The sequence below is a fragment of the Mobula birostris genome, chromosome 29, assembly GCF_030028105.1.
Source record: "Mobula birostris isolate sMobBir1 chromosome 29, sMobBir1.hap1, whole genome shotgun sequence".
In the NCBI taxonomy this organism is placed as follows: Eukaryota; Metazoa; Chordata; class Chondrichthyes; order Myliobatiformes; family Myliobatidae; genus Mobula; species Mobula birostris.
In genome coordinates, this window is record NC_092398.1 from 334771 (window position 1) to 347965 (window position 13195).

The following is a 13195-nucleotide window of genomic DNA, read 5'->3' on the forward strand; positions in this document are numbered from 1 at the left end:
CCCCTGTGGGATTACATTGTTACCGGCCGCGACGCGTCGTTCGGCTCCCGGTAAAGGTTCAGATTTTGAGCCCGGAGCCGGTCGGCGGCGGAGTCTGTTTAGGAAGACAGTGGGCGATGTGGGTGATTTAAAAGCCCTTAATAATTCGAGAAATGAAGTAAATTGAGACAGAGTCAGTCTCCATTTGAAATGGGCGGCACTCGGTAGCGGCGCCGACGATCCTAACGGTGGAGACAGCGGAAGATGCTGGAAACACTCGCAGGTCGGACAGCGGCTGCAAAGGGAGAAGCAGAGTTCGCGTTGTAGGTTCGTGACCCGCCGCGGATGTGTGTGTGTGGCTGAGTTCTGGCTGAGTGTGTCAAAATGGAAATCCCAAGCTGAAATGACAGAAGAAAACACGCAGCAGGTCGGTCAGCGTCTGCGAAGAAAACAGACAATCTTTCAAGTTAGTTTAGCGACAATTAAAATCAGTTAACTTTTTTTCTCTGCCTTATGTGGTGCTAATGGACTATAGACAAAAAGTATTTTAAAAAATTGCGTAATAATTATTGGTAGCCAAGGCCGGTTCTCATTCAGTAACAGCGAGTAACCCGAAGTTGGAGAGTTCAATACCTAGTCTGGAATTGGGGATGTTTTAGTGATTTACCACTTAGGCACATCACATCATGGGCAGCCCTGAGAAGGGTCTGGGCCTGAACCATTGACTAACGATCCATTTCCGTGGATGCTGCCTGACCTGCTGAGTCCCTGCAGCATTTTGTGTGTATCACACTTTGGACTAATGCCTCTTTCACTGGCCACTAGCAAGCTTGTTGTGGATGGGGAGAAGTGGTTTAAAAAATAGGAAAGTCATTGTTGATGGTCAGGTAGCCTCTGTGGAAACAGAAACCATTCATGTTTGGGGTCCCAGACTCTTTGTGGGTACCAGGGAGCAAAAAAAGAGAGAAGTTAACTTAAATTTCAGTTTAGAAATGTTTTCTTTTATCAACACATTAGACAAAGAAGCACAATGTGCTTGTAACTGGCCCCCAACTCCACTATTTCAGAGATTCCGTTTATTCTACCTATTGCTCTCCCAGCACCACTACTACTAAAAACAAACTGACCTTCCAGAGTAGGAGGTACTCAGCAGGTCAGGCAGCATCTGTGGAGGGGGAGAAAGGTCCGCATTTTGGGCCAAGACTGTTTATCAGGACAGGACCTGATGAAGGGTTGTGGCCTTAAATGTCAACTGTTTATTCATCTCCATGGATGCTGCCTGACCTGCTGAGTTCCTCCAGCAGTCTGTGTCTGTTGCTTTGGATTTCCTGCACCTGCAAAATCTCTTGTGTTTCTGATTTGCTGACCTTGTTCGGGGTTAGTTGAAACTTGTTCTTTAATAGCTACAATTATGAGGATCATTGATCAGGAAGATGTAATTTAATTGGAGTGGACTCGGTCAATTCAGCACAGCAGATGTGTAACCATGTGCTGTTCCAGCGTTCCATGAATGTATTCTCCTGTTATAGAATTGTACCCGTACAGTCAGTCATTGCACTCAGTCAGTAGATAACAGCAAAGCCTGGCCCTTCCCATTAGTATTGTACCCGTACAGTCAGTCATTGCACTCAGTCAGTGTAGAAGCAGCACAATCTGGCCCTTCCCATTCTATTTGTACCCGTACAGTCAGTCATTGCACTCAGTCAGTGTAGAAGCAGCACAGTCTGGTCCTCTCAAAGATTCAATTCAAAGTACATTCATTTATTATCAGATTATGTATGCAGTATACATTCCTGAAATTCGGCTTCTCAGAGACAGTCCTGAAACAAAGAAGAACCTACAGGGGCAAAGTCCAGCACCTGGCCGCGTGGTGTGCCGACAACAACCTGGCCTTTAACACCCAGAAGACCAAGGAGATCATTGTGGACTTCAGGCATGCTAGGAGCCACACTCACGTCCCCATCTACATCAACAGAGCTGTACTGGAGCGTGTATCAAGCTTCAAATTCCTTGGTGTCCACATTTCCGAGGATCTCACCTGGTCCCTGAACTCCACCATCCTGATCAAAAAGGCATAACAGTGCCTTTATTTCCTGCGGAGCATCAAGAAAGCTCACCTCTGTCCCAGGATACTGACTGACTTTTACCGCTGTACCATTGAGAGCATACTCACCAACTGCACCTCAGTGTGGTATGGCAATTGTCCTGTATTGGACCGCAAAGCACTCCAGTGTGTGGTGAAAACTGCCCAGTGGATTAACGACACCCAGTTGCCCACCATTGAGAACATATACCATAAACGCTGCCTGGGCAGGGTGAGAAGCATTATCAAGGATGCCTCTCACCCTAACCATGGACTTTTTACTCTCCTCCCATTCGGTAAGCGCTACAGGAGCCTCCGCTCCCACACCAGCAGGCACAGGAAGAGCTTCTTCCCTGAGGCTGTGACCCTGCTGAACCTCACATCACAGTGCTAAGCAGTATTGCACCCATATTGTACTGTCTCAGTACTTTTATATTTGTGTGCTGTAGCACTTTTTTTATTCGCAGTTATTTTGTAAATACCACTATTCTTTGCATTTCTGGTTAGATGCTAACTGCATTTCATTGGCTTTGTATCTGTACTCGGCACAATGACAATAAAGTTTAATCTAATCAACCTACTCAAAGAAAAACATCAAACATTAAATCTCCCCCACCCCCATGCGCAATAGAAATAGCACAAATGTCAGCCAAAAAATCGATCAAAAACACAATATAAAATGCAGCAAAATTGAAGTACAGTACAGTTAAGTTCACTGTTTGTTATCTGCAGGCCACCAGATTCAAAAGTTGCCCAAAAATATTAACAAAAAAGAGTGATTGGAACTAGAGTTAGAAACTAGAACACATCATAAACTGGAATTAGAATCCCAATCTAAAATCCGCATTGATTAAACATCGTTCTGGTACTGTCAAGGGGGAGAGAGATCAATTGAACTGTCGGGAGCATTGAGAAACTGTCACATTCACCGGCAGCAGCGAGCAAGAGGCTAAACACTCACTTGCCTTCCGCACCTGTCTCGGTGATTTCAATCTTCCTCAGCAAGGTCGATGAGGGATGGAGTTGGTCATGGGTCACACCTGGCCTCCATGCCACAAGCTTTGGTCGCAGCCTCGTGCAACACTCTCGGAGACAACTAAGTGCCAGATCGCCCGACCAGCCCAAAATCACACTGCTAGAATATAGATAACTAGCTCTAACAGTAGTAGAACCATGTCTGAAATATAAAGGTGTAAAAGAAGTGAAAGGAGTTGCCTTCGTAAACCATCCTGAGGATGTCACCTTTGGTAGCATTGTTCGTTGGCAATATCTTCTTCCAAGTGGTACCTGTAAGGCATTTGCCGCACTCAGTGTACAAGCAGCACAGCCTGAGTCTTTCCATAAGAGCAGAAGACACTGGAATTCACCCATTCTTCACCAGTAACCTCACAATGCTTTTCTGCTAATTCTCTCCCTGCATTGTGACCATAAGGCAAAGTGGTTTTGAGAGCACGAGTCACTGATTCCTGCTTATCATGACTTTCTTTCCACACATCATTTACAAAGCATTTGACAGAAATATATAGCAATGTAACAGAACATGCTGGAAAGTGGTCAAGCAGCGTCTGTGAAGGGAGTACCCTTCATCAGAGTATTCTTTACTGGAACTGCAAAAGAGGGAAAACAGCTTAGAGATGCAGAGGACGGGAGGTGAGTATCTGTGATGGGGTTAGGCAGCAGTTGAGGTGATTGCACTGTTCTCAGAGCAGTCTATCTGACAGATTGATATGTACAGTTAGAGAATGAGCAAACAAATATAAAAAAGATGCAAATGCACATCACACCATCTCGGCATTTGTCCTTCACCCACTTGAAGACATTCCTAATGCTAGTCACTGTGTGTTTCAGAATCAGTTTTAGTATCACTGGCACACTGTATGTCATGAAACTTGTCTTTGCAGCAGCATTACATTGCAATACGTAGTAATAGAGGGAAAAAAAACGAATTACAGTAAGAGTGTGTGTTCATGGGTTCAATGTCCATTCAGAAATCAGATGGCAGAGTGTTCCTGAATTGAGTGTGTGCCTTCACTTCAGGCTCTGTACTTCCTTCCTGATGACAGCGTGTCCTGTGTGATGGGGGTCCTTAATGATGCTGCCATTTTGAGGCATTGCTCCTTGAAAATGTCCTGAATGCTGGGGAGGTTAGTGTCAATGATGGAGCTGTCTGAGTTTACAACTTCCTGCAGCTTCTTTCAATCCTGTGCAGTAGCCCCTGCCCCCACCCCCTCACAATACCAAATGGCGATGCAGCTGCAAACACCAGAAAATCTGCAGATGCTGGAAATTCAAGCAACACACACAAAGTGCTGGTGGAACGCAGCAGGCCAGGCAGCATCTATAGGAAGAACTGCAGCCAGTTAGAATGCTCTCCACAGACTATCTGTAGAAATTTGCAAGCATTTTTGGCAACATACCAAATTTCCTCAAACTCCTAAGAAATGCAGTTGCTGCCATGCCTTCTTTTTAATTGCATTGATATGCTGGGATAAGGTTAGAGCCTCAGATACTGACACCCAGGACCTTGAAATTTCTCACACTTTCCACTTCAGATCCCTCTATGAGTACTGATGTGTGCTCCCTCACCGTAACCTTTCTGAAGTCTACAATTGATGTACATGTGATAAATAAAAATAAATATCAATCTGAGAATATACTCATCTGCATTATATATCAGGAATGTACAGCGGAGAGGTGGGCCCCTCATCTCAGCTTGTCCATGCTAACTGTTTACACTCATTCCATTTGCCCATATTCCCTCTACTCTGGTCCTGCCCAGGCATCTCTGCAAATGCCTTTACAGTGTTGGAATTGTAAACATGAAATTTTGCAGATACTGGGAAGTTTCTTTGAGGTATGCCTACCCTGCAGAAGTTTAATCTCTTTGGGAGTTCAGTGAGACTCTCCCTCACTGTTCCCCCTCTGCTGCCTGACCTTGGACCTCAGTGAGACCCTCTCACGCTGCTCGCCTTTTGTGGTCTCTTGCTCCCTCTAGTGAGGAGAAGCTGTTGATGGGGCAGGGTCGCATTCAACAGGATGAAGGCGGACAAAATTGAAAAGGGTGAATGCAGGAGTGAAGGTGTTATAGTTGAATGCACGCAGTATACGGAATATGGTAGATGAACTTGTAGCACAGTTCACAGTAGATGAACTTGGCATGTATGATATTGAGGCATCACTTGAGCATGGCTGAAAGGAGATTATAGCTGGGAGCTTGTGTTAAAAGGACAGGCGGGCAGAGGGGGTGCGTTGCTCACTTGGTTAAAAAATGAAAAACACTGGCAGGGATGATGGCAGAGCGGCAAAGGCTGGAATTTCTGGAAGCAATACGGAAGGCACAGGATATAAACAGTACATTCCAAAGAGGAAGAAGTATTCTAAAGGCAAGATCACAACCATGGCTAACAAGAGAAGTCGAAGTCAAAGCCACCATAAAAGCCAAAGAGAGGGCATATAATAGAGCAAAGATTAGTAGGAAATTGGAGGATTGGGAAGCTTTTAAAAACCAACAGGGCAACTAAAAAAGTCATTAAGAAGGTAAAGATGAAATATTGTAAGTAAGTTAGCCAACAATATTTTTTTTAGATTATGAGGACACTCAGTCCTTGTTTATTGTCATTTAGAAATACATGCATTAAGAAATGATACAATGTTCCTCCAGAGTGATATCACAAAGAAAAAGGACAGCCCAAAGACTAACACTGACAAGACCACATACTGTAATTATAACATATAGTTACAGCAGTGCAAGGCAATACCATAATTTGATAAAGAGCAGACCATGGGCACGGTAAAAAAAAAGTCTCAAAGTTCCCATCGACTCCTAATAGTCCCGATAGCAGGTGGCAAAAGGGGGAAGCTCTCCCTGTCATAAACCTCCAGGCGCTGACAACTGCCGATGCATTGGAAGCATCCGACCACAGCCGACTCTTGAGTCCGTCCGAAAACTTCGAGCCTCCAACACCGAGCACTGAGCACTGTCTCTGCTGAGCACTTCGACCCTGCCCCAGCCGCTGAGCAACAAGCAAAGCCGAGGACTTGGGGCCTTCTCCGGAGATTCTGGATCACACAGTAGCAGCGGCAGCGAAGAAGGCATTTCAGAAGCTTTTCCAGATGTTCCTCCGTACTCTCACGTCTGTCTCCATCAAATCAGGATTGTGCACGGCACCCTACTTGACAGATAACAGATATCATTCACCGGAGTGGCCACTGCGCACTGCGTCGCGCCGCCATCTTCTCCTCTTCCCGATATTAAAGAGGATACCAAAATTTTCTTCAGACACATAGTGCAAAAGAGAGGTAAGAGTAGATATCAGACTGCTAGAAAACGATGCTGGAGAGTTAGTAATGAGAGACAAAGAAATGGAAGACAAAACTGAATAAGTATTTTGCATTAGTCTTCACTGTGGAAAACATTTGCAATATGGTGGAAGTTCGAGGTGTCGGGTCAAGAAGTGTGTGAAGTTACCATTTCTAGAGAGCAAGTTCTTGGGAAACTGAAAGGTCTGAAGGTAGATAAGTCACCTGGGCCAGATGGTGGTGTACACCTCAGGGTTCTGAAAGAGCTGGCTGAAAAGATTGTGGAGGCATTAGTAATGATCTTTCAAGAATCACTAGATTCTGGAATGCTTCTGGAAGATTGGAAAATTGTAAATATCACTCCACTCTTCAAGAAGGGAGAGAGGCTGAAGAAAGGAAACTATAGGCCAGTTAGTCTGACCTCAGTAGTTGGGAAGATGTTGGGAGTTGATTATTAAGGATGAGGTCTCAGGGTACTTGGAAGCACATGATAAAATAGGCCGTGGTCCCCATGGTTTCCTCAAGGGAAAACCTTGTCTAATAAATCTGCTGGAATCCTTTGAAGAAATGACAAGTATGATAGACAAAAGAGAATTGATTGATGTTGAATACTTGGATTTTCAGAAGGCTTTTCGCAAGGTGCCACACATAAGGATATGATATAAGCTATGATCCCATGGTATTACAGGAAATATTCTGGCTTGGATAAAGCAGTGGCTGATTGGCTGGGGGCAAAGAGTGGAGATAAAGGGAGCCTGTTTTTGGTTGGCTGCCGGTGACTAGTGGTGTTCCAAAGGGGACTGTTTTGGGACCGATTCTTTAAACATTTTATGTCAATGATTTGGATGATGGAACTGATGGCTTTGTTGCAAAGTTTGCAGATGATATGAAGATAGGTGGAGGTGTAGATATTTTGAGATATAGAAAGGATACATAAGGACTTAGACAGATTAGGAGAATGGGCAAAGAAGTGGCAGATGGAAAATAGTATTGGGAAGTGTACGTTCATGCACTTGGGTCGAAGAAATGAAAGAGTTGACTATTTTTAAATGGAGAGAAAATAACAAAAAACTGAGGTGCAAAGGGATTTAGAAACCCTTGTGCTGAAGCCCTAAAGGTTAATTTGCAGGTTGACCTCGGCGAGGAAGGCAAATGCAATGTTGATGTTCATTTTAAGAGGGCTAGAATTTAAAAGCAAAGATGTAATGTTGAGACTTTATAAAGCACTGGTGAGGCCTCACTTGGAGTATTGTGAGTAGTTTGGACCCCTTATCTTAGAAAGGATGTGCTGAAACTGGAGAAGGTTCAAATGAGCTTCACAAAAATGATTCCAGGATTGAATGGCTTGTCAAATGAACAGTGTTTGATGGCTCTAGGCCTATATTCACAAGAATTCAGAAGAATGAGAGGTGACCTCATTGAAACCCATTGAATAGTGAAAGGCATTGCTAGAGTGGATGTGGAGAGGATGTTTCCTATGGTGGGAGAGTCTAAGATCGGAGGACACAGCCTCAGAATAGAGGGGCATCCTTTTAGAATGGAAATGAAGAATTTCTTTAGTCAGAGAGTGGTGAATCTGTGGCATTCTTTGCCACAGGCTGTTGTGGAAGTCAAGTCTTTATGTATATTTAAGGCAGAGGTTGACAGATTCTTGATTGGTCAGGGCATTAAGGGATATAAGGAGAAGGCAGGAGATTGGGGCTTAGAGGAAAATTGGATCAACCATGATGAAATGGCAGACTAGGTGGGCCAAATGGCCTAATTCTGCTTTTAATGGCCTTATGGTCTTTGATTTCAGTAAGACCCTCTCTCACTGCTCCCCCTCTACTGCCCTCTGACCTTCGACCTCAGTGAGACCCTCTCTCACTGCTCCCCCTCCGTGATCTTCAATCTCCTTCCCCTCCCCCACCCTCTTATTTCTGGCACCTTCCCCCTTCCTTTCCAGTCCTGATGAAGGGTCTTGGCCCGAAACATCGACTGTTATTAATTTCAATAGAAGTTGCCTGACCTGCTGAGTTCTTCCAGCATTTTATTTTGTAATTTTATCTGCTTCCACCAACACCCCTGGAAACTCATAGCCAGGTATTCACCAACCTGTGTGTGGAAAACATACTCCTCAGATCACCACTTTACCCTTAAATCTCTGCCTACAGATCAAGATTTTCCTGTCCCAGGAAAAAGGCTATCTTTCCTATCTATGTCTTTCATGATTCTGTAAACCTCTGTAAGGTCACCCCTCAGCCTCTTGCATCTTAATAAGTGTAAACCCTTCTAATCCCTCCTTATATCTACAGCCTTCCATTCCAGGCAACATCTTGGTGAATCTCTACACATCCTCACTCAGGGTGGTGTGAGTGTGCATCCTGGTGAATCCCTTCACGTCCAGTGAGAGGGTGGTGAGAATGTGGAAAGAGCTGTAGAATATGTGGGTTTGATGGCAACATTTTAGAGAAATTGGGATAAATACGTGTAAAGAAGGGTATGGAGACCCATGGACCAGGTTTGGGTTAATGGGACTAGGCAGAATAATAATTTTGCACAGGTGAGGTGGGTTGAAGGATCTACTTCTGTGGTGTAGTACCCTGTGATCTTTCGTCCTTCCTACAGGTGTGGCAACCAGTACTGTACACGATTTTCTTCGTGCCTGAGAAGGCAAACACAATGTTTGCTTTCACCCGTGTTACCACTTTCAGAGAGCTTGCCGTGTACTCTGCATGTCTACCAGAATCTGACTTTCCAAACTATATTACTTTGTTGTCGGTATTGAATTCCATCCATTGGTGCTCTGTTGACTACCCAGCTGACCTATGTCCCACTGTTTCTTTTCAAAACCGTTGACTTCCTGAAAGAATTGGCCAGATTCCATCAATGTTTTTATATGATACCACTGTCGTAGGCTGAATATCAGGCATGGTGTGATGACAGTGACCTTTCAATGAAAGTAAACAAAAGAGCTGGTCGTTGACTTTGTGCACGCTTTCCCGACGCTTCACAGCTTGGTATGGCCCATGTTCTGCCCAAGACCACAAGAAACTGCAGAGAGTTGTGGTCAAAGCTCAACACATTACAGAAACCAACCTCCTCTCCATTGACTCTACTGACACTCCTCACTGCCTTGGTAAAGTGGCCTGCATAATTAACCTTAGACATTCTCTCTCCTCCCTCTCCCATTAGGTAGAAGATACAAAAGTCTGAAACCATGCACTGCCATATGTTTCTGTCTCGCTGTTATAAGACTAATGAACAGTTCCCTAGTAGGACTTTTGAACTGACAATCCACCTTGTTATGATTTTTGCATTATTTGCCTGTCTGCACTGCACCTTCTTTGCAACCATCACACTGTATTCTGCATTCTGTTCTTTTTCCTTGTACTGATTTGATTCACTAACGTGATGAAATAATCCATTTGGATGGCTAGAGAAACAAAACTTTTCACTTTACCTCAGCATGTGGAATAATAATAGAGGAATTAACAAACGACGGTACGTCTTCCCAGTGATGGTACATTGTCCCGTGGTGGTGTGTTTACCAATGCCATTAATTTACCAGTTTGCAGCTGTGTTTAGTTCTGTTGGCAGAACCATAAATACTTAAATAATCAGAATCAAGTTTAATATGTTGTGAAATAATGAAATGTGTGTTAACGAATGTATTAACCATCTCCTTGAAAGTAAATCTCAATGTTAGGTAAAGGTTTAAAAGGACAAGTTTGCTGAGCTGGTTTATTTTGATCTGCTGTAGTGGAAAAGTGAAACGTCTGAGAATGGAAGAAAGACTGAAGCCAGCAAGTCCAAAGGTGACCTTGTACCAGCACGGCAAGCTAGGAAGATCTCCGGTGTCAGCCCACATGGCCACGGCTTTCTCTGCAGCGTCACCCCAGCCTTCTTCACCAAAACTTAAATCCACATTGAAAAGGTTGGTGCTGACTTAGTGGAGGAAGTTTCAAACATAATTTGATTTTCACTGTAAAGTGTATATTTTTTTCAGCAATCTGTTCCATCCAGCTTCACATTCACATTTGATTTCTCACCACACTTGGCACTTTAATACATTAGCAGGTAAACTTGGTAAAGCAGAAGTGCACATGAGCTGTGAACAAATTGGCTTTGGATCAAATGGATCACCCATTGAATGTGTGCCTCGAGGACTGTTGTGGGAGAAAGGGTTCTAATTCATGAGGATGCACTAGGACTGAAGAAAGGGAGTAGGTCGATAGGACAAGCTTTAGCTGAACCAAACTGAGACCAGCATCTAAAGAAAATGACTTACAAGTATTGTAAATGAGCTTTAAAGATGAACAATGGGAGAAAGGGCTTAGTTAAGGGGAATGTTAGAAATTTAACAAAAAGATGGGGCAATGGGTAATGGTGAACTCTGTGCCAGAAAGTACAACCAACAAAAAAGTTAAAATTAAAGACTCTTTATTTAAATGCATGAAGCAACAGTAGCAATACAGATGAAATAGGAAAATGAACAAAGAGAGATTCAGTGTGATAGGCACGGTTTACGGTAGTCACAATGATGAAATGAACATCCCATAGTATTTGACACTTCCGAAGGATAGGCAATTGGAAAGCGGTGCTGATGGGTGCGTGAGAAGCTCCTGTAATAAAGGATTACGTTAAAACTATTGAGAAAGGATCTTGGCTCAGATGGTCAGCAAGTTCAGTGTGGAGATTAGAAACACTAAGAGACAGAAATCTCGTGGGTATAGTATTGGATTTGCTAGACAAGTTATTATGTGAAAAGAAATAATAAATAAAACAATAATTATGGGAATTTTTAGACTCGAGGATAAGCTCACAATGCATTTGTGACAGTTCCTTGGACCATATGTTATAGAGTCTTATCAGTGAACAGTCTAAGACTTGGCCATGTGTGATGAGACAGAATTGATTATATTAGATTAGATTATGAGGACACGCAGTCCTCTTTTATTGTCATTTAGTAATGCATGCATTAAGAAATGATACAATTTGTTCCTCCAGAATGATATCACAGAAACACAAGACAAACCAAGACTAAAAAAATTCAACAAAAACCACATAATTATAACACATAGTTACAACAGTGCAAAGCAATACCTTAATTTGATAAAGAACAGACCATGGGCACGGTAAAAAAAAGTCTCAAAGTCTTTCGAAAGTCCCATCATCTCACACAGACAGCAGAAGGAAGAGAAACTCTCTTTCTGCCATGAACTTCCAGTGCCACAAACTTGCCGATGCAGCACCCTGGAAACACCTGACCACAGCCAACTCTTGAATCCGTCCGAAACTCTCGAGCCTCCAACCAGCCCTCCGACACCGAGCACCATCCCTGCTGAGCGCTTTGACCCCAGCCCCGGCAACAGGCAATAGGCAAAGCCGAGGATTTGGGGCCTTCCCCTCCGGGAATTAATGACCTTGTAAAGTGAGAAAGATTTTCTGTGGAAAGGTGATCGTAATAAGACCATAAGACATAGGAGCAGAAATAGGCCTTTCAGCCCATCGAGTCTGCCCTGGCATTCCATCAGGGCTGACTCTGGATCCCACTGAACCCCATACACCTGCCTTTTCGCCATATCCTTTGATGCCCTGACTGATCAGAAAATAATCAACTTCCACCTTAAATATACCCACAGACTTGGCCTCCACTGCAGTCTGGCAGAGCATTCCACAGATTCACTACTCTTCGGCTAAAAAAAATTCCTCCTTGCCTCTTTTCTAAAAGGTCACCCCTCAATTTTAAGGCTCTGCCGTCTAGTTCTGGATACCCTCACTATAGGAAACATCCTCTTCATATCCACCCTATCTAGTCCTTTCAGTTTTTGGTAGGTTTCAATGAAGATTTCTGCCCCGCCCGCATTCTTCTAAATTCCAGTGAGTACAGGCCCAAAGCAGCCAAATGCTCCTCATATGTTAACCCCTTCATTCCTGGAATCATCCTCGTCAACCTCCTCTGGACTCTTTCCAATGACAACACATCCTTTCTGAGATATGGGGCCCAAAACTGTTGACAGTACTCCAAGTGTGGCCTGACTAGTGTCTAATAAAGCCTCAAAATTATCTCCTTGCTTTTATATTCTATTCGCCTTGAAATAAATGCTAATATTGCAATTGCCTTCTCTCCCACAGACTCAACCTGTGAATTAACCTTCTGGGTGTCTTCCACGAAGACTCCCAAGTCCCTCTGCACCTCTGATGTTTGAACCTTTTCCCCCATTTAGATAATAGTCCGCAGTGTTGTATAGAGTTTAACTGCCAGTTTTAAATGGAAATATTCATCTTTCTGCCATAGTTAAGCTTGGAATTCCCTCCCAGTGAGATTCTGACCAAGAAGCAGAGCAGAGATTTGAGGATGTTCGCCACCAGCTTCTCAAAGGAAATTAGAATAGGTAATAAATGCAATTTTATAATCAATATCCACATTCTAAACTTGAATTGAAAAACATTGATAGAACTGATTAGAAAAATGTTTCTAAAAGGTGTGAAAAGACAAGGATATAGGTCAGTTGGATGTTCAGTTGGCCACTGGCAGTTGGAGTTTAATCCAGATAAGTGTGGGGTAATTCATTTTGGGATGTCTAATACTGACAGTAAATAGAAGGGACTTTGTGTGCAGGCACAGATGGATAGGGTCATGAAGAAGCCATTTGGTATGCTTCTCCATGGGCTGAGGCATTGAGTATTAAGAGTTCAGACATCATGTTGCAGTTGTACGAGGCATTGGTCAGGCCGCACTTGGAATATTGTGTGCAGTACTATTTTGGACACCACACCACAGGAAGGTTTGTGATAGCAATATAGAGTGTGCTAAGCAGATTCATCAGGAAGTTACAGTATCTGCAACTG

The 13195-nt window shown here is 43.5% G+C and overlaps 1 protein-coding gene across 3 annotated transcripts in view; it reads left to right on the forward strand.

The window, feature by feature from the left end:
- ccdc28b (coiled-coil domain containing 28B) overlaps positions 1 to 13195 on the forward strand; it is a 33732-nt gene continuing 20537 nt past the window's right edge. For 2 of the 3 annotated variants that reach the window (XM_072246416.1, XM_072246418.1), the window contains exons 1-2: positions 1 to 306; positions 10104 to 10277. In XM_072246416.1, the coding sequence (XP_072102517.1) occupies positions 10126 to 10277 (152 nt within the window). In that variant the 5' untranslated portion in view covers positions 1 to 306; positions 10104 to 10125. The other variant, XM_072246417.1, reaches the window with a different exon arrangement.